Source organism: Rhinopithecus roxellana, chromosome 19 (assembly GCF_007565055.1).
Source record: "Rhinopithecus roxellana isolate Shanxi Qingling chromosome 19, ASM756505v1, whole genome shotgun sequence".
Classification (NCBI taxonomy): domain Eukaryota; kingdom Metazoa; phylum Chordata; class Mammalia; order Primates; family Cercopithecidae; genus Rhinopithecus; species Rhinopithecus roxellana.
This window is the reverse complement of record NC_044567.1, coordinates 67784879-67806854: the sequence shown is the minus strand read 5'-3', so window position 1 is coordinate 67806854 and position 21976 is coordinate 67784879. Positions and strand designations below refer to the sequence as shown.

General features: G+C 40.5%; 1 protein-coding gene across 11 annotated transcripts in view; it reads left to right on the top strand.

The window, feature by feature from the left end:
* The window catches only part of SPECC1 (sperm antigen with calponin homology and coiled-coil domains 1), a 316918-nt gene that overhangs the window by 188605 nt on the left and 106337 nt on the right, over positions 1-21976 (top strand). For 6 of the 11 annotated variants that reach the window (XM_030923259.1, XM_010353800.2, XM_030923266.1 and 3 more), the window contains one exon: positions 16966-18545. In XM_030923259.1, the coding sequence (XP_030779119.1) occupies positions 16966-18545 (1580 nt within the window). Of the gene's footprint in view, positions 1-16965; positions 18570-21976 lie in introns of all 11 variants that reach the window. The other 5 variants (XM_030923260.1, XM_030923264.1, XM_030923261.1 and 2 more) reach the window with 1 other exon arrangement.

Sequence of the window (21976 nt, the reverse complement as noted above, 5' to 3'; positions counted from 1 at the left end):
TTCTTTTGGTGTTGCTATTTTTTCCCCCAATTTTGTTGATTCCTCTTAAGATAGGTGAGGATTTAACACATGACCCTGCATCCCCCTCCCAGTGTCATAATATCACTGTTTTTAGTTTCTTTCTTGGTTATTGTTTTTATTTTAGTGATGTATTTCATCTTTATTTCTTGTCTTGTCAACTGTATATAGTATCTTTGACACCCTATTTGTAAGGCGAGGGTGGATATTATTGCTGCCATTCTTTTTGCCCCCTCTTTCTGCTTTCTCTTCTGCCTCCCAGTTTCTTTCATCTGTACTTTACCTTTTTCACTAGCAAGGATGACAGTATTCGTATGTTCTAGAAAATAATCTTGCATGTTCTGTGTGTAGTATGGATATTATTGTGACTACATATATATTGTACCCTGCAGAGTGAAGTTATGTGCTGTGATTTTGTTATCTGTCTTATATAGCTTATTTTTATGAAGTTTCTTGTTTTGTGACTGTTTTTGTTACAGGAAAGGGGGCCCGATCCAGACCTCAAGAGAGGATTCTTGAATCTCGCACAAGAAAGAATTCAGGGCAAGTCCACAGTGCAAAATGAAAGCTAGTTTAGTAAGAAAGTAAAGGAATATAAGAATGGCTACTCCATAGAGCAGCCCTGAGGGCTGCTGGTTGCCCATTTTTATGGTTATTTCTTGATGATATGCTAAACAAGGGGTGGATTATTCGTGCCTCCCCTTTTAGATCATATAGGGTAACTTCCTGATATTGCCATGACATTTGTAAACTGTCATGGTGCCGGCAGGAGCATAGTAGTGAGGACGACCAGAGGTCACTCTTGTGGCCATCTTGGTTTTGGTAGGATTTAGCCAGCTTCTTTACTGCAACCTGTTTTATCAGCAAGGTCTTTATGAGCTGTATCTTGTGCCAACCTCTTATCTCATCCTGTAACTTAGAATGCCTTAACTGGGAATGCAGCCCAGTAGGTTTCAGCCTCATTTTACCCAGCTCCTATTCTAGATGGAGTTGTTCTGGTTCACATGCCTCTGACATTTCCCCCCTACCTTTTATAAGAGAACCTTTAATCCTAAGGGTTCCAGAGGGATGAAGATTCATCTTCTGTAACTCCTTCAGGCTGAATAGGGGTGATGATATTCCTGCCTAACTATTAGGGTCTCTTACCTTTGGAGTAGAGAGGAGCATAGTCAGAAAGCATCAGTATGGTAAGGTCCCTTCATAACTCTTGAGTTTTGACAAAGGGTGATATCTGGAAGATTAATAAGAGTTTAAGAAAACAATCAGTAAGCTTGTCCTGTATTCCTACACAAAAAGTATAACAGCAATATATTCCACAACAGTAAAGCAAAATAAGTAAAGTTATTCCAAGTAAACTAAATTAGAAGACTTTCCATGAACTGGGCAACTGTTGGAATTAAGCTGATATGGGATTGTTAGCTGATTGTAATGTGCCTAGAATTAGAATACAGATCCAGATTTTTACATTATCCATCCCTCTTGTTTCTTCTGAGCAGCAGTTAGAGATCACTGTAGGTTCACAGGAATAAGCAGGCGTAGATTAAATTGCAGAAATAAACTCAAAAACAACAGATGAAACTAGAATTCACTAACAGGTGTACCATAGTTCTTGAAATATTTTTCTCTAGTTTTCCATTTTTACTAAAGACAAATTATAAGACTGATTTGTTTTATTATACTTGATTATTTGTATAAAGTGTAGCAATAATAATTATTTTTCACATAGGCTTTTTAATTGGCTTTAATGGAACTCTGTTTTGTAAGGGATCTCAGATAAGGCTTTTTTAAAGCTGAGCCCCATCATGGGTTTGCACCCTCAAATACCTATGAGTTGGGTAAATTCCTTTCTTTTTGAGGTCCCAGGATAACTTGGAGCTCTTGGACCTATGAGAAAGTGACATCCTTCACTTACCTCAAGTCAGAAACCTTGAACAGGGACTGTTGTAGATAAGGTATGAGGCCAGTTCCCACAGGCTTTTATTGGCTCTATAAGTCAAATTTAATTCCTCAAAGGAAAACATACCATTCCAGTCAAAGCCTTGGTAAAATAACCAAGTTCAATTGTTTTCTGTTACAAAAGAAAACAGCTTTTTTTTTTTTTTTTTTTTTTTTGAGACTCAGTCTCACTCTGTCACCAGGCTGGAGTGCCGTGACATGATCTCAGCTCACTGCAACCTCTGCCTCCCAGGTTCAAGCGATTCCCCTGCCACAGCCTCCTGAGTAGCTGGGACTACAGGCGGCGCCACCAAGCCCAGCTAATTTTTGTATTTTAGTAGAGATGGGGTTTCACCATGTTGGCCAGGATGGTCTGGATCTCCTGACCTTGTGATCCACCCGCCTCAGCCTGCCAAAGTGCTGGGATTACAGATGTGAGTCACCGTGCCCAGCCAAGAAAACAGATTCGTATTGCACCTATGCAAATGACTGTATTGCTGTGAGTTAAGAATACTCACCACTAGTTGCCAAATTCTGGAGAAATCAGGTAGAGAGAAATAAATATGCTCTGAATTTTGTGCATAGGAGTATATACTCAACTGTTAAGAGCTATAAGAGCTATAAATAGCTCAAAAGGAAAGTTTCCTTGACTCTGAAAAACAAGGGATCAACAGTGTTTTATGCAAAGTTTAAAATATTACGTCAGTTTTTTATTGGTTCAGTGAATTTAGGTAACTCCTGTTTTGCTTGATATTCATGAATATTTCAGCTCTCCATGAGAGTACTGAAAGTTTTTTCTCTGTTCTGTCGTTATACTCTCCAAAGTTACCAGAAAACCTGCATTTAAGAACATGTGTTAGAGTTCTATAATTGATTATAAAACACCTTCTAAAGAGGATTAAAACAGGATAGTCATCTCTGGATGATAAAAAGCTTTAGGACAGCCTCTATTAAAGCCACAATTGATAAGGAAATTTGGTTACTTCTGTGATACACAGAATTTTACATAACAATTATAATTATTAACACACTAAATAATATTAGAATTATAGGAGTTTCCCATAACTTTAGAATGTACCAATAACACATTTATGCAAACATAGTCCAAAGAAAGCAAAACACCATTTCACATTTGATAATGCTTCCTGTATGATTTTTATACCAAATAAACCAAATGTCACTGTTGTATTAGTGCATTATTGATATAAAACCCAGTTTTTTGTTTTTTGTTTTTGAGACGGAGTCTTGATCTGTCACCCAGTCTGGAGTGCAGTGACACTATTCTTGGCTCACTGCAACCTCTGCCTGCCGAGTTCAAAAAATTCTCCTGCCTCACCCTCCTGAGTAGCTGAGACTAGAGGCACCAGCCACTACACCCGGCTAATTTTTTGTATTTTTAGTAGAGATAGGGTTTTGCTAATTCTTAGTAAAACCTTGTAAATAAATAAATCTTTCCAATCTTAATCAGTTTGACCACAAGGTAAGATTCTCGTAAACCTTTTATAACCCTTTACAAGTCTTGTTAAAGAGCAGATCATAAGCAGGTTTTTGCTCTAAGAAAAACCTGTTGTTCTTTTATTCCAATGTTTAATTTATAGAAAAACTGAATAATACCCCTTTAATTTAGCCAATGTTCACACACAGAATCTCTTTTACAATTAATTTTTTCAAACCTTCCACAACTGTTCAAACCTTTATCTTTATTCTAACTTAAAACACTTCTTTAGGCAAAAAACCTATATTCCCATGCCTTCTTATAATCTTTTACCAAAAATATATTCTACTTTCCTTATACACCTTACAGGTAAAACTGTTTTTTCAATAGTCTCACATGTTACAGTGTTAACTTTTAGCGACATTTACTTTTGTGAAAACCCTGGTTAGTAAGCAATTTTAATTGTGTACTAGATGTGGAGTCTAGCCTAGGACATGCCAGACAGAAGTACAGATAAGGGCTGACCCTCCTGCATAGCTAGGGGGCGTGATTAACTCCACATGTCCCCAGGCCTTACCTTACTTAAGCAGACAAGTTATACAGTAAGAGTCATAGTGGCATTTTATGACGCATTTAGGAGGCCTAACAGCCTTTGAATTGTATAACATTTCTTGCATAAATTCTCTTTCAAAAATCCTTTCACGATTTACACAGACCATCTGAGACATTCTCGGACTTTCTGACTTGCCCTAAACATCCCTCCTTTTAAACAACCAGTCATTTTACTTTAGGAGGAGAATTTACCATACCAAGATCTTTTCTTATATAAAATCTTTCTTTATAATCATCTTTGTATAGCTAGGGGACACGGCCAATTCCACATGTCCCCAGGCCTTATCTAGAATCTAATGGCTTTAAGGCAGGTAAATTGAACAATTTTTAAAAGTTTAGCAGTTTATGACCTTAAAGCATTTAGCAAACTTAATATCTGACCTGCATAATTTAGACTAAATGTTTTTATCAATAATTTTTAAAGCTGTTTGTATTTCCCAAAGATTACTAAAGTTACATAAACTAAAAGGCATTACAGTTTTTATTTTGCTTTCAAAATATTTGATTTAAGCACTTATTTTTGTTTCAGCCAATTAATTAGACTTCTTTTATATCAACATTACACATCATATGTATATAGCTACACAGAAAGACAGACGATGGTTACTATAGTAGTTGTAAGATTTTTCATTTGCCAGTTTTTAAGTTTCTTAATTGGATTACTGGCTTTAAGGTGGAGCCCTTGGAAGAACAGGGCCAGGAAGGGGGGTCTCTGGTGCCTCCTGTTTTTCCCGAGGAATTCAAGCTGTTAGAGCTTGAATATCTGCTTTTAATTAAACTGATTTTAACCATAGCACTGTTTAATAAAGTCCTTTTAGAATTTCTTATGCCAAACAGCCAGTATTTCTGGCTTTTGAACTATACCTAAGGTAACCTCCAAGGTGCTTAGAGGAAGGAAAGTTTAAGACAGTTCATGGAGGAGAAGAGAATAGACAAGGTCACACAGATATTAAACCAGAAACGACTTCCTAGGGAAGGAATCGAACCTGAGCTGCCACTGTGAAAGTGCAAAACCCTGGCTTCTGAGCTACAGCAGGAGACGGTCTCTCTTTCCTTTCCCAGAAGGAATCTAGAGTAATTTTGAGCTTGCAAAGGCTTTTAACTAATATGATTTTTAGATCTAGCTATGACACGAACCCTAAAATTCCTGTTCCCTGCAAGGCAGAGACCAAAAGTACCGGCACATGGTTACAAGGTCAAGCTCCCAAGGACATAAAACAAGGTGGAGACTTCATCTACTGTTTTGTTTCTTTCAGGGACCTGCAGCCAAGTTTGTTACTGACCAGCTTGCTGGCTCATCTTGAAAAGTGGACCTACAGGTGTTCTAAGCCCGTGTTTTGTCCTAAAGCGTCCCTTGACACAGAAAAACAAATTCATAGCACAAAATACACCAGCTTAAGACTAGCCTTAGACTTTTTTTTTGCATTAATCAAAACATTACAGAGGAGATAAACACTGATTTTTTCCCCCTATTCATTGAACTGTTTGCACAGAGAGTAAGAAACCAGAAATCTGACAGGTAAGAAATTCTTACCCTTTTGCCAGCATGCCAGGCTTCTGGGTTCCCTTTCCCTGAGTGGCACTAGTGATCTGGCTTGCAGCACCATTGCCCTGGGGGCCAAGCCTCACCATAAAGGAAAATTACTTTTTTTTGTTCTGGCCGGAGCAAAATACATGTGATAAAACATAGACGTTTAGCCACTCTGCTTAGCACCCAGTATCAAACTGGAGAGCCTTAAATTTGCCCCCATGGGGCCTATCATCTTTAATCCAGCCTCAGACTTACATGGCCTCTGGGCAAGATGGTTACCCTGAGTAACAGAAAAGATAGGAAAGGAAAAGGAGAGAGAGAAAAGCATTTCCTGTAGCAGGGTGGGGAAAGCGAAATGATCAGGGAGGTCAGAGAAAGACTCACCCATTGCAGTGACATAGAAAAAGTTCAGGTGGCTGCTTCTCAGTAGCAAAGGGATCTTTTCCAGCCATTCCATCGGCTCTTAAGTTTCCCTTTTTAGGGAAGAAAAAGTTCCTCATGTCCCATAGTCCTGTACATGCCTAACTCTGTCACCTACAGCCATTAGCAAAGAGTGCAAGGCAGATTAATCCAAAGAGAATAGCAGTTAACATCCCATAGTGCCAAACCTGTTCTTACCCAAGAAGGCCTTTACCAAGACGGGCCTCTAACCCCCTAAATCTTAGAAGGGACACTAACCCAAGGTGGGTCAAGTGTCCTTGCCTTTTATTGAGATGGGCCTCTAACCAACTCTCTTAGGAGAGACTCTAACTCCCCTAAGTTGGGCCCCTAACCCAATCCCATTTTTTACTTGGGTGCTCCACCACTTACCCAAAGTCATCCAATCAGTGCTGCAGTCTGTTTCCTTTGGGTTGGGGGTTCTCCTCAGTATTGTCCCTTTTGTGGTTCGCGAGAAAGATGTTGCCGGACCCCACCACTTACCCAAAGTTAGCCTTTGGGTCGGGGGTTTCTGCAGTATAGTTGCTTCCATGGTCTCCAGAAAGATGTTATAGGACCGCAGCACTTACCCGAAGGTACTGTTGGGTCAGGGTTTCTGCACCTGGGTTGCCACAAATATGTTACAGGAAAGGGGGCCCGATCCAGACTCCAAAAGAGAATTCTTGGATCTCACACAAGAAAGAATTCAGGGCGAGTCTGCTGTGCAAAGTGAAAGCAAGTTTATTAGAAAAGTAAAGGAATAAAAGAATGGCCACTCCATCGACAGAGCAGCCCTGAGGGCTTCTGGTTGCCCATTTTTATGGTTATTTCTTGATGATAACTAAACAAGGGGTGGATTATTCGTGCCTCCCCTTTTAGACCATGTAGGTTAACTTCCCGATGTTGTCATGACATTTGTAAACTGTCATGGCGCTGGCAGGAGTGTAGTAGTGAGGACAACCAGAGGTCACTCTTGTGGCCATCTTGGTTTTGGTAGGATTTAGCCAGCTTCTTTACTGTAATCTGTTTTATCGGCAAAGTCTTTATGACCTGTATCTTGTGCCAACCTCTTATCTCATCCTGTGACTTAGAATGCCCTAACTGCCTGGAAATGCAGCCCAGTAGTTTTCAGCCTCATTCTACCCAGCTCCTATTCAAGATGGAGTTGTTCTGGTTCATGTGCGTCTGACATTTTTGTTATATTCTCTTTTTCTGAGATGGAATCTCTGTTGCCCAGCTTGATGTACAGTGGCGTGATCTTGGCTCACTGCAACCTCCACCTCCTAGGTTCAAGCTATTCTTCTGCCTCAGCCTCCTGAGTAGCTGGTACTACAGGCGCATGCCACCATGCCCGGCTAATTTTTGGATTGTTAGTAGAGACAGGATTTCACTGTATTGGCCAGACTGGTCTCGAACTCCTGACCTCATGATCCACCTGCCTTGGCCTCCCAAAGTGCTAGAATTACAGGTGTGAGCCACTGCGCCCAGCCTGTTAAATCCCTTTTAAAAAAATACTCTCTATCCAGTCATTTGTTTTATCAAAGAAACTTCTTTTCTGTGGCACTTTGTCCTCTTGAATCACAGACTTATTTTTCAGACTTGTTCCATGGGTATAATCTTGAGACTTCTCTTGACTGGTTACTGCTTCTTCTTCCTCTTTGGTTTCCTCCCTTGTTTTTCTGGAACACATCCTCAAATAACTGCCTTAGAAAGGGTATTATCAGTTTAATTTTCTCAGTTTTTGCATGCTTTAAAATGTATTCTACCTCTGTAATTGATTTATAGTTCATCTGGGTAGAGAAATCTAGGTTGAAAATCATTTTCCCTCCGAACTTGGAAGACGTTTGCTTTGTTGTCTTCTAGAATTCAGTGTTGCTAATGAATGATAATGGCCAGTGTCATTCTCAGTTCACACCCCTTCTCCAAACTGTTAGACATTTTTTGTGTTCTAAAACTTTTTAAAAGATGTATCTTCATGTGGGATTTTTTTTCATTCATTTTGCTTGATAGGAGTTCTGGAAACTTATGTTCTTCAGTTTTGGGGCATTCTTTTGCTCTTTGATAACTTCCTCCACTGTTTCCACTGTACGTATTTCTAAAACTTCTATTAATTTATTGTTTAATCTCCTGGTTTGATCCTTGTGTTTTTAATCTTTTCTGTTTCCATCTCTTTTTGTTTTGTTCTGCATATTGGAAGAGTTCCTTGATTTTGCATTCCATCCCTTCTGTTGAATTTTTAATTTGGCAAACTACTTAAATTTTTTTAGAGCTTTTTCTTGTGTTACCTTTATTCTTTCTTCATAGCATCCTGTCCTTGTTTTCATGGACATACATCACCGTGAATCTCAACCCTATTAGGGAGGCCTTCCTTGAGTTCCCTGTATAAATCAGCCTTCTTGCTCACCAGTGTCCCTGCTGCCTTGACTCTGCATTCCAGGGCCTTTGCACATTTTATGCATTCTTTCCTTTCTCCCTATTATCTAGTTTGAGGTGTTTTTGTGACAGCGTAATTATGCTTATCAAGTATGCAGCTTGATATTCAGATCTGTTGCTTCGAGGGGAGGTCCATACAAGAGAGTTAGTTTGAGAGTCATCAGTATACAGGTGGTTTTGAAGATCGTAAGATCAAGTAAAATGACCAGAAAGATATTTGTGGCAATTGAAGGCCCAGGACTTAGGTATGAAGAATTCTAGCATGTAGAGAGGGGAGATGAGGAGGCAGCAAAAGAGTCAGAGGGTGACTGCAGAGGTAAGAGGAAAACTAGGGAAGTTTGGCACCGGAGGGGTGTTTCAAAAAAAAAGGAATTGTACCAACTCTGCTGAGAGGATTGCAAATGTCCTGGGACCACATGGAGTTCACTGATGATGACTTTAGTGGACAGTGTTTTGGTCAAGTAATGGGAGTGGGTAGAGGAGTAAATGAAGAAATGGAAGACAAGCAGTGAATGTAATTCTTGAGGATTTTGCTGAGAGGAAAGAAATAGGATATTTATTAGCTGGAAGAAGATGTGGATTCTATTTTGTTTTTTCACTTGAAGAGAATTAAGCATATTTGAATGCCAGTCCAGAGGGTCCAGTGGAAAGGGAATGATGTCCCACCAATTCACAGGATGTACTGGGGACATTGAGGATACTGGCTAGAGTTAAATGGGTGTGTTGGAGAGAAAGGAAAACAAAAGGTGCATGAGGGTGGATACACCAATTGGGATGAGATTACACGTAGCTTTGAAAGCCAAGGGAAGAAGTTTGACATTGATGCAGCAGGAGACAAGAAACATGTACAGATTCTGGAACAGAAACATCAATGGGATATTTAGGGGATATTAGTCCAGTGTGCCCTGAAGTGGGGAGAGGCTGGAATCAGGAAGACCTGTGAGAAAGCGGTTTCAGAGAATTAGGTGGAATATTCTGAGGACCTGGATTCAGATCAAAAGGAAAGGAAAGGAAAAACATGGGAACATTTCCAAAAACTGTTAATGAGATTTAGTGGCTGACTAGTTGGTTGCAAAAGAAAAGGGAAGGAGATTTTAAATATGATTATCAGTTCCTTGCGTGGGGGTTGGCACCACTGTCAGATGTGAGTAAAAGGAATGACGGAAAGAGGAAACAAATAGTCCATGAAGTTAGCAGCCAGTGAAAAGTTGAGAAGGATCAGGATTAAGGGAAAAAATTGGATTTGACATTGAAGAAATTATTGGAACTCCTTGAGAAAACAATTTATGAAGAGTGATATTTTTAAAATTCTAATAGTTTAGGTTCTTAAAAAACAAAGGAGCAAGTTATCTTATAATTTTGTGGTGTATGAAGATACTGAATTTTCATTTGTGTCTCCTACCTGCCACTCCATGAATACTTGTTGAATACATGAAAAAAAAATCATTTATTTCAGATTGTTACTATTTCCTTCATCAGTTCAGGTTAGAGAGATGACCTACCAAAGAAACAGCCCCACTAGCATATTCTTTGGGCAGGATGAAGGATGAAAAAAAAAGGACTAAAAATATTTTATTTTCAGCTACTGAGAATCACCATGGAATCAGTGTTTAGTTATCTGATCCATGATTTAACTGATCTTACTATTGCTATTTTAAATGTACTCTTTGTTCTCTGAAAATATTTATTTTTCCCACCCCATCTCTCTGTATATTGTTATGATAGAATTTATTCCTTCTGTTTTAATTTTTTTTACATTAAAAATTTTCTTTAAATAAATAAATCGATTGATCAAGACAGGGTCTCACTTTGTCATCCAGGCTGGAGTGCAGTGGCACAATCTTGGCTCACTGCAGCATGCACCTCCTGGGCTCAGGTGATCCTCCCACCTCAGCCTCCTGTGTAGCTGAGAATACAGGCATAGGCCCCCACACTCAGCTAATTTTAAAAATTTTTGTAGAGATGGGGTTTTGCCGTGTTTCCTAGGCTGGTATTGAACCCTGGGCTTAGGCAATCCACCTGCCTTGGCCTCCCAAAGTGCTAGGATTACAGGCTTGAGCCACCATGCCCAGCCAGATTTATTTTGTATTGAGACAAACTTTATATATTTATCATGTACATGATATTTTTGAAATATATGTGTACATTGTCGAATGGCTAAATTGAACTATTTAACATTTGCTGACTTCACATACTATTTTTTGTGAGAACACTTAAAGTCTGTTCACTCAGATTTTCAAGAATATAATACATTGTTACTGAGTGTAGTCACCATGATGTACAGTAGATCTCTTGAGCTTATTCCTCCAGTCTAACTGAATTTTTGTCCTCTGACCAGCACCTTCCCTGCCCTTCCAGAAGCCCTTGGCAACTCTACTCAGCTTCTTTGAGTTCAACTTTCTTGGCTCCACATACGAGTGAGAGCATGCAGTCTTAACATGGTATCCTCCAGGTTCATACGTGTTACCACAGATGACAGAATTTCCCTCTTTTTAAAGGCCGAATAGTATTCCATTGTGTATATATTACATTTTCTTTATTCATTCATCCACTTGTGAACACTTTGGTTGATTCTGTATCTTGGCTATTGTGAGTAATGGTGTGGTAAACATGGGAATTCAGATGTCTTTGTGACATGGTGATACATGCTGATTTCATTTCCTTAGCTATATATGTGGTAATGGGATTTCAGGATCATATGGTAGCTTTTTTTTTTTTTTTTTTTGAAACGGAGTCTTGCTCTGTTGCCCAGGCTGGAGTGCAGTGGCGTGATCTCGCCTCACTGCAACCTTCGCCTCCTGGGTTCAAGGAATTCTCCTGCCTCAGTCTCCCAGTAGCTGGGGTTACAGGCATGTGCCATGGTGCCCAGCTAATTTTTGTATTGTTAGTAGAGACAGTTTTGCCATGTTGGCCAGGCTGGTCTCGAACTCCTGACCTCAGGTGATCTGCCTGCCTCGGCCTCCCAAAGTGTTGGAATTACAGGCATAAGCCACTGTACTGGCATTATTATTTATTATTATTATTATTATTATTATTATTATTATTATTATTATTTTAAATAGGGATAGGGTCTTTCTCTGTCACCCAGCCTGGAGTGCAGTGGTGTAAACTCAGCTCACTGCAGCCTCAAACTCCTGGGCTCAAGTGATCCTCCTACCTCATCCTTCCAAGTGGCTGGGACCACAGGTGCATGCCCCCATTCCCACGCTAATGTTTAAATATTTTTGTGTAGAGGTAGGACCTCACTATGTTGCCCGGCTGTTCTTGAACCCTAGTCTCTAGTGATCCTACTGCCTTGACCTTATTTTTAATTTTTTGAGGAACCTCCATACTATTCTCCATAATGGTTGTACTGATTGATATTCTCACCAACAGTGTACAGGGGTTCCCTTTCCCTTTTCTCCACATCCTCACCAATACTTGTTATCTTTTGTCTGTTTTTTTTTTTTTTTTTTTTTTTTTTTGGAAACAGAGTCTTGCTCTTTTGCCTAGGCTAGAGTGCAGTGGTGTGATCTTGGCTCACTGCAGCCACCGCCTCCCAGCTTTAAGTGATTCTCCTGCCTCAGCCTCCTGAGTAGCTGGGACTATATAGGTGCACACCACAACTACCCGGCTAATTTTTGCATTTTTAGTAGAGACGGGCTTTCACCATGTTGGCCAGGATGGTCTTGATCTCCTGACCTCATGATCCACCTGCCTTGGCCTCCCAAATATAGTACCCATTCTAACAGGTGTGAAGTGATATCTCATTGTGGTTTTAATTTGCATTTCCCTGATGATTAGTGCATTTTTTTCATGTACAGTTTGGCTAACTCCTGTTTTCTAATTTATTGCACAAATGTAATCATACAAGAGAAACAGGAACATTACTCACAGACCAACCAGCTTAATCCTCAACTGTTCTCAATAGTATGTATTCCATTATAGTTTGTGAATGCTTATTTTATATGAATGCTTAGTTTGATGTACTTGTGATTGACCGCTGTATAATTTTTCATTGGCATTTAGAAAATGTCACATTTCAAACATGTTTCTTCTTTACGAGATGGAGCTTACTTTTATGCTAACTTCTTGGAGTCAACCAGCCTCATGGGGATGTTTCACATAAGTGATGGCGGGGTGGGAGGAAAACGAAAGATCCAGTGGTGCTGGCTGAGCTAATCCCTGTTCCACTGGCCCTTCTCTCCACTGCCCCTGATGTGGTGCTGTGTAAGGAAGCATGGCCAGTCTCAGGGCTTCAGAGTGCTTTGGTTAACAGTGAGGTCTGACTCCCACTGCTTGGAGGAGGTGTTGTAAGCTGTAGGGCTGTTGCTCTTTACTCTTCTCTGGCATTACCCACGAGGAGGTGTGTTTGGGCTGGAGGCCTGGGCTCACATGGGGGGTGTGCAGCCAAGACCATCATCATTGGTCTGATGATGAATTTGAAGCAACTCTGAACCTAAGCTGTGCTCCGTAACAGTTTCTGAAATGAGGTGTACAGAGATGGGAAGAATCTTTTGGAAAAGAGAGACAGACATAGTGAAAAAAAAAAAAAAAAAAAGAAAAAGGGAAAAGAATAGATGTAACAAAAATACAGCTGGATTGTACATTTCATAATACACATCCATTCATAAATATACTTTAGTTTCACGGTTTTTAAAAATTCCTAGTAGTATAGATAAGGCAGAAGTAACACTTATGGGGAGAACAGACTACAGTTTGGCAGCAAAAGGAAGGCGTTAAACTGTAGCTGGAAATAACGGAGTTGATCTGTTCTATATTAGTTCTTCCGTCTTCAAAACCAACAAATGATTGCAGGTTTAAAAAAAAAGAAAGTGACTGGGCACAGTGGCTCACGCCTGTCATCCTAGCACTTGGGAGGCCGAGGCGGGCAGATCACCTGAGGTCAGGAGTTCGAGACCAGCCTGGCCAACACGGTGAAACCCCATCTCTACTTAAAAAAAAAAAAAAAAAAAAAAAAAAAACACAGCAAATTAGCCGGGCATGTTGGCTTGTGCCTGTAGTTCCAGCTCTTCAGGAGGCTGAGGCAGAAGAATCACTTAAACCCGGGAGGCAGAGGTTGCAGTGAGCCGAGATCGCACCATTGCATTCCAGCCTGAGCAACAAGAGCAAAACTCTGTCTCAAAAAAATAAAATAAGAATGAAAGAGAGAAAGAAAAAGGTAGCCTTAATTTAGTGATGTCATTAAGAATAACAAATGCCTGTTTGATGATCGGTCCTGGACTCTCAGGTTTGCCTGTTCTGACTCGAGTTACAGTGAAACTTTAGTTATCTTCTAGTTTTTAATACGGTCATTGCTGCAGTGACTTCATTCTAGAGAACTGGCATTACTAAAACATTGTAGTGCTTAGTGGTTTTAATACTCATTTCACAAGAATAATGAAATAAATCTTTTGCTCACTGAGTGTGTAGTATGATGCAGGTGAGGTGTCTGACACCTGAAAGTCAGGCTGACCCATGAATGACACTGGCTTGAACTGTGTAGGTCCATTTCTACGGAGACTTAAAAAAATCAATACATTGGAAAATTATTTGGAGAGTTGCAACAGTTTGGAAAAAACTCGGATGAACCGAGTAGTCTAGAAATACGGAAAACATTGAGAAAAAGTTACATATGTCATGAATACATAAAATACATGTAGATACTAATCAGTTTTATCATTTACTACCATAGAATATACACAAATCTATTATAAAAAGTTAAAATTTGTCTAAACTTATGTACACGCAGACTGGTGCTAGTCATAGTTGAGAGAAATGTAAACAAATGTAAAGATGCAGTATTATAACTGCATACAATTAACTGTAGTACATACAGTACTCCTGTAATAATTCTGTGGCCACTTCCTGATATTGCTGCAGTGCGCTCAAGCATTGGGGGTAGCCGCTTGGAAGGCACTGTGATGCTAGTCATCTCTGTGGGAGCAGTTCCTCTCTCCATTACACTTCAGATCACGGTGAAAAGTGACCTCTTGAGGTTCTTGAGTGTGTTTTATTGTGTTTAGTGCAGTACCACAAACCTTGAATAACACTGTGGGACCCATATGAAGTGTTGCTAGTGATACTGGCAGTGCTCCCTAGAAGCCAATAAAAGCCCTGACAGGCCGGGCGCGGTGGCTCAAGCCTGTAATCCCAGCACTTTCGGAGGCCGAGACGGGCGGATCATGAGGTCAGGAGATCGAGACCATCCTGGCTAACACGGTGAAACCCCGTCTCTACTAAAAAATACAAAAAACTAGCTGGGCGTGGTGGCGGGCGCCTGTAGTCCCAGCTACCTGGGAGGCTGAGGCAGGAGAATGGCGTGAACCCGGGAGGCGGAGCTTGCAGTGAGCTGAGATCCGGCCACAGCACTCCAGCCTGGGTGACAGAGCGAGACTCCATCTCAAAAAAAAAAAAAAAAGCCCTGACAGAGTTGAATGCTTGCTAGATTGAGGAATGGTTGCCTGCCGCTTCAGACAGATGATTCATTTTGCAAACAGATGATGTAAACTCATGGTATTGATAAATACAGTATGGTACTGCAAATGTATTTTCTCTTCCTTATGGTTTTCTGAATAACATTTTATTTTTTTTCTGTCTCACTTTATCTGAAGAATACAGTATATAATACATATAACATACAAAATACGTGTTAACTGTTTATGTTAACAATCAGGCTTCCGGTCAGCAATAGGCTATTAGTAGTTAAGTTTCTGGGGAGCCAAAAGTTATACACAGAGTTTTGACTGCATGAGAGGTTGGTCCCCCTAACCCCTAAGTTGTTCAGGGGTCAACTGTATTAAAAGTCTATGATATACTCTTGGCTTTCCAGAAACTTAATTTGAAGAAGTTAATTTAAAAACCATAGTTTTCTATGTATTAATTTGACAGTTCAGCCTTTATTAGGTCAAAGTTTCAAAAGAGCTCAGTTGTTAGATGTTTAGTAATGAATGCCATCAGCCTTTATGTCGTCAGGATCCAGGATGTTTAGATGTGTGTTTGCTCAGGGCTCAGAAACAGTCTTGGTGGTAGGTTTACAGCTGCCAATCTTGTTAGGTGCGGAACCTGTGCTGGGGCTGCTGCCAGTCTATGGGAACATTCCCTCCTATGCCCTTCCTACGCTGCAGAGGCCTACAGGTTGATGACCACTTCTAGGACCCTTTGTTAGACCTCTCACTCAAAGCATGTGGAGTTGTGTAAGTGACAGCAGCCAGCCTTGACTCATCAGATAGTCTTTGAGTTTGTAAAAGAAAAAAAATGTTCAGGATTTTAATTTGCACTGTAACATCTGAGGTGGATTTCAATTCTAGAGCACAATGGAGACTGATGTCTGGGTTTCACCCCAGGGTTGTTTTTACATTGTCTGTGATATAGTACAGATGAAAAAAAAGATAATTATTTACACCTTACATTTCCCGTTACAAGTATTCTGTGTTATGTGTATATCATGTCAAGTACCGTAGGTATGTTCTTATTTCATTTATTCTTGTTTCTTCATGTACACAAATGAGTGCATCATTTCCACTTATGTCAAAAGTAATATGTCATTGTATCAGATCCATCTCTCAGTATTATCTGTATCTTCTGATTTCTTAATCAAATTTATGCTGTCAAAATATGTTAATGATGTTTTTTAAAGTGTTTATTGAGAAATTCACAAAGAACTTGTATTTTGTCAAAAGGCCATTGTTTAGTTGCCAGCATTATCAGTGCAGATGCACTAAATTGCAAGTTACAGAAAACCCAACTCAAGGTGACTTATAGGAAGGGTATTTACTGGCTTGCCTAACTGAAAGGCCAGCTATAGGCCAAACTTCAGGGTTGATTGGATTTAGCAACTCAGCAATGCTATTGAGAATTTAGTTTCCTTCTTCCTTCTCTGCCATCTGCATTCCCACCTTCCTCTTGAGAGGGCAGGGTGGTTACCAGCCATTCCCACACCTACACATTTTCTCACTCTTGTCCTATGGTGTTTAATAGCTTGCCCAGAAAACCTTCCCTTTGTCGCATTGATCTTAATTGAGTTGTGTGCCCATGCGTGAACCAGCAACTGGCTGGGGATGGGGTCATCCTAAGTAGCTCAGGCTTGGAGTCAGCCTCACCCAAAGTATAGGGCTGTGGGGAGGAAGCACAGAAACCCCAGTCAGAACTGGATAATTAGCTAGAGGAGGAGGAAATGGATGAAGAGCAACAGCCACTGTCCACTGTGCCATGTGATTTACAGTCATTTGGGTTTTGTTTTATTATAAGAGTGCTTGCTGGGCTGGGCGTGGTGGCTCACGCCTGTAATCCCAGCCCTGCCGAGGCGGGCGGATCACGAGGTCAGAAGATCGAGACCATCCTGGCTAACACGGTGAAACCCCGTCTCTACTAAAAATACAAAAAATTAGCCAGGCGTGGTGGTGGGCACCTGTAGTCCCAGCTACTTGGGAGGCTGAGGCAGGAGAATGGCATGAACCCGGGAGGCGGAGCTTGCAGTGAGCCAAGATTACGCCACTGCACTCCAGCCTGGGTAAGAGTGAGACTCTGTCTCAAAAAAAAAAAAAAAAAAAAAAAGTGCTTGCTTTATTTTTTCACTTTTTTTTCTTTTTCTTCTGTCTTTAAGGGGCCTTTACAACAACCAAACGGACAGGCATTCCAGCGCCACGGGAATTTTCAGTAACTGTCTCAAGAGAGAGATCTGTGCCACGTGGTCCCTCGAACCCCAGGAAATCAGTGTCCAGTCCAACTTCTTCCAACACTCCCACTCCTACCAAACACCTGAGGACCCCTTCCACCAAGCCCAAGCAAGAGAATGAAGGTGGAGAAAAGGCTGCGCTTGAGTCCCAAGTTCGGGAACTTTTGGCAGAAGCCAAAGCAAAAGATAGTGAAATTAACAGGCTTCGAAGTGAACTAAAGAAATGCAAAGAGAAAAGGACTCTGAGCGCTGAGGGGACTGATGCTTTGGGCCCAAATGTTGATGGAACATCAGTCTCCCCAGGTGACACAGAACCTGTGATAAGAGCACTTGAGGAGAAGAACAAGAACTTTCAGAAAGAGCTTTCCAATCTAGAGGAAGAAAACCGGGCCCTGAAGGAGAAACTGATCTATCTTGAGCACTCCCCAGATTCAGAAGGGGCAGCAAGTCACACTGGCAATAGCAGCTGCCCGACATCCGTAACTCAAGAGTCAAGCTTCGGAAGCCCAGCTGGAAATCAGTTGTCCAGTGACATTGATGAGTATAAAAAAAACATACATGGAAATGCATTACGGACATCAGGCTCCTCAAGTAGCGATGTTACCAAAGCTTCTTTGTCGCCAGATGCTTCCGACTTTGAGCACATTACAGCAGAGACACCCTCAAGGCCCCTGTCCTCCACCAGTAACCCCTTTAAGAGTTCAAAGTGTTCTCCCGCTGGGAGTTCCCCAAACAACGTAAGTGAATTGTCCCTGGCTTCCCTCACAGAGAAGATACAAAAGATGGAAGAAAACCACCATAGCACTGCAGAAGAACTACAGGCTACTCTACAAGAATTATCAGACCAGCAACAAATGGTACAGGAATTGACAGCTGAAAATGAGAAGCTGGTGGATGAAAAGACGATTTTAGAGACATCCTTTCATCAGCATCGAGAGAGGGCAGAGCAGCTAAGTCAAGAAAACGAGAAGCTGATGAATCTTTTACAAGAGCGAGTAAAGAATGAAGAGCCCACCACTCAGGAAGGAAAAATCCTTGAACTGGAGCAGAAGTGCACAGGTATTCTTGAACAGGGCCGCTTTGAAAGAGAGAAGCTGCTCAACATTCAGCAGCAGTTGACCTGTAGCTTGCGGAAAGTTGAGGAAGAAAACCAAGGAGCTTTAGAAATGATTAAACGTCTGAAGGAAGAAAATGAAAAACTGAATGAATTTCTAGAACTGGAACGGCATAATAATAACATGATGGCCAAAACTTTGGAAGAGTGTAGAGTTACCTTGGAAGGGCTAAAAACTGAGAATGGATCTTTGAAGTCTCATTTGCAGGGTGAGAAGCAGAAAGCCATAGAGGCCAGTGCCGTGGAGCAGACGGCAGAGAGCTGCGAAGTTCAAGAAATGTTGAAAGTAGCCCGAGCGGAGAAAGATCTACTGGAACTGTCTTGCAGTGAGCTCAGACAAGAATTACTAAAGGCAAACGGTGAAATTAAACATGTTTCCAGTCTGCTGGCAAAGGTGAGAAGAGACAGCTCTTTACTGGTATTTGCTCATCCTTGTTCACATTTCTGCCCTTAACCTCTAAATTCGCAGAGCACAGAGAAGCGTTTGCTTAGTCTATTTCATTCATGAAGCCAGCATTCCGGCTTGAAGGCCTGTTAGATCGACGACAGGTTGGGATTGGGGATACAAAAAGGAAACACCCAAATTTCTGATTATGGGTGGTTCAAAGTGTACTGGGGATATAAAATCAAATCAGAGTATGATGCAGTGATAAAGAATATCATAGACCCTATGCCCAGGCTTTAGTCTAGTGCAAAGGTGAGGGGGCCCCTGGTATAACATGGGGGTCGAGGGTAGCACAGAAGGACTTCCTGGAAGAAATAGCAACTGAGCTGAGTTCTGAAGATTGAGTTGGAGTTTGCCAGCTCTGTCAGCCTGCTTTTAGCTGCCAGTAACAGACAATGAAATCACTCCCAATTTTCCACCACAATATTACCACTGTTTTGGTGTTTTCTTCCAGATATATGTGTGTGTATGTGTATCATACAAGTTAAACAAATTTATAATCATCCTGTACATGTTATTAACTTTCTTTTTGCATTTAACATTTTAGAAATATTAAAATTTTTCTCAGTATATTCCTATCATTAAATATTCATTTAAACATTCTTTTAAAGGCCAGATACTATTTTAATATAAATATTTCATATTTATTAGGTCCCTGTTGTTGAACATATATGTATTGTCAAATATTTGTGGTCTTTTCAGTCTTTCAATATTATAAATACTTTTTTTTTTTTTAGTCTATCTTACTGTTTATTTAGGACAAATTCCTAGACGATGACTTACTGAGTCAAAGAGTATAAACATTTTAAAGACTTTCAACACATTCAGCCAGATTGCCCTTCAGAAATATTATGCCAGTTTATTCATCCTAGTGGTCATGAGATCATGTGCTTCCCTGAGCCTTTGCCAACACTTGGTATTACGTTGTTATATCTTTTTTGTTGTTGTTGTTGTTGTTGTTGTTGTTGAGACGGAGTCTCGCTCTGTCGCCCAGGCTGGAGTGCAGTGGCTGGATCTCAGCTCACTGCAAGCTCCGCCTCCCGGGTTTACGCCATTCTCCTGCCTCCCTAGTAGCTGGGACCACAGGTGCCCGCCACCTCGCCCGACTAGTTTTTTGTATTTTTTTAGTAGAGACGGGGTTTCACCGTGTTAACCAGGATGGTCTCGATCTCCTGACCTCATGATCCACCCGTCTCGGCCTCCCAAAGTGCTGGGATTACAGGCTTGAGCCACCGCACCCGGCCTGTTATATCATTTAAATCTGTTAATCATTTCATTTTTTTAACCTTTTTTGCTTGGGAAGATCTTCCATAGCCCAAGAGCAAATAAATAATAACTTTTCTTGTTTTTTAAAAAATAATACTTTAATCAGCCTGTAATTTTGTTTTTTGATGAGAGAATTGTGATTATATGATATTCTGCCCACCTCCCAGAGCAGTGCTGGAGAGGTGCAGAGAGATGGCCTTCTATTTCTTGTTTCCTCCAAGTTCTGGGTCTGATTTAGGGATCTGCTGGCAAGAGGGATTCAAAACAGCTTCCTACCTTAGTTCAGGGGTTGTCATTGTTTCAAGGAGCAAATTATGCCATGAGCTCTCAGGGAGATTTTCCTCCACTGCTTCATCTGTCTTAAGATGAGTCCGTTGCAACCTGATTCTGCGTTTGGCCATCTGATGGGCTTACTGGTGGGCCATGTTAAGAAGTTTCTCTCTTTGTATTCTAAATTTGTAGGTATTTTATTGAAAGTATGGAAGTAATTCCATTAGAGGTTACTAGACAGGCTTTGCATTAGGTTGTAATGTCTTGTGGAATAAGTTTATTCTTTTTTTACTTTAAGATTACTCACTACTCTCTGGGAAAATGTTTCATCTCCCATGTGCACCTTCTTGAAGTTCTTTCTCAGTCCCTCTGTATTTTTAGTAGTTTGGCATTACATGAAGTGTATATATCAATGAGAAATAATCTGATATCTTAAAAATAGCTTATTTTTTTCTGATCATAAAATATTTTCATTACAGAGGATTTAAAAAATAAAAGTATAAAAAAGAAAAATATTACCTTTAATCTCACCACTTGGAGAAAAACTGCTAACATTTTGCTATATGTCCTTTCAGGCCTTTTCTCAGTTTATACATGTTTGAGCTTGCATAAAAACTTACATTGATATGATTATGATATTTTGTCTTCCTATCCAGAAGAGTATGTCTGTCCACATTCCATTACAAAGAACCAGTTGGATTAGTTTTATCTATTCCACTGTTAATCTGTTTCTGATTAACTTGTTTCTACTTTTATCTTTATTAATTTTTTTGTCCTATTTTTTGTATATTTTGGTTTCTTACTAGTTTCTTGAGTAAAATTCTTTGTTCATTTACCTTTTTTTATCCTTAGTTGTTAATGAAAGCATTTAAAGTTATTATAGCTTTGGTAAATAGAGGCAATAAAATCTAGAATCTTCTGGAATAAACTAAATCTAATTTAAAGGAAAGTGCATTTTTGGTAGAGTGCAAGGCACAACATATATATTTAAAATCAAACTGTTATTATTCATATATCCTACATCTTATTGCGTGCTAATTAGAATTATCAAATACTGATAGTAAGAGGGGAAAGGTCCTAGCTAGTATTTTTGGGTGAGAGTTTGAGGTAAAGATGGGGGCATGGGCCGGGCGCGGTGGCTCACGCCTGTAATCCCAGCAGTTTGGGAGGCCGAGGCGGGCGGATCACAAGGTCAGGAGATTGAGACCACGGTGAAACCCCGTCTCTACTAAAAATACAAAAAAAAGCCGGACGCCGTGGCGGGTGCCTGTAGTCCCAGCTACTCGGGAGGCTGAGGCAGAAGAATGGCGGGAACCCGGGAGGCGGAGCTTGCAGTAAGCCAAGATAGCGCCACTGCACTCCAGCCTGGTGGACAGAGCGAGACTCTTGTCTCAAAAAAAAAAAAAAAAAAAAAAAAAGATGGGGGCATGCTATCATATAGGGTTTCTTGTATGTATCAAAACCCTAGGTCTGTGATTTTGTGCTGTCTTATGTGCACAGAGACTGATTTGTAATTGCAGTGGACTTGTAACATACTAATCTTCCTACCCTTTTACATTACTGTAGAAAAAGCAAAACACAGACCTCCTAAATGGACTAATACTTATTGTATCTCTACCACAGACTATCAACTAATCCGCCAACAACCATGAATTTTAAATGATAATACTTAAGAGACTCATGTCCAAAGGATAATAGGAGAAGTTTTAGCACAAAACTGTGATGAAGGATCTAACATGCTGGACTGGGTCGTCTTGATTTACCCAGTGAGCAATGATATGACCTCGGGCAGGCCCCTTTACCTTGTGCAGTGTGGAATATAAGCGTGACGTTGGATGGATCCT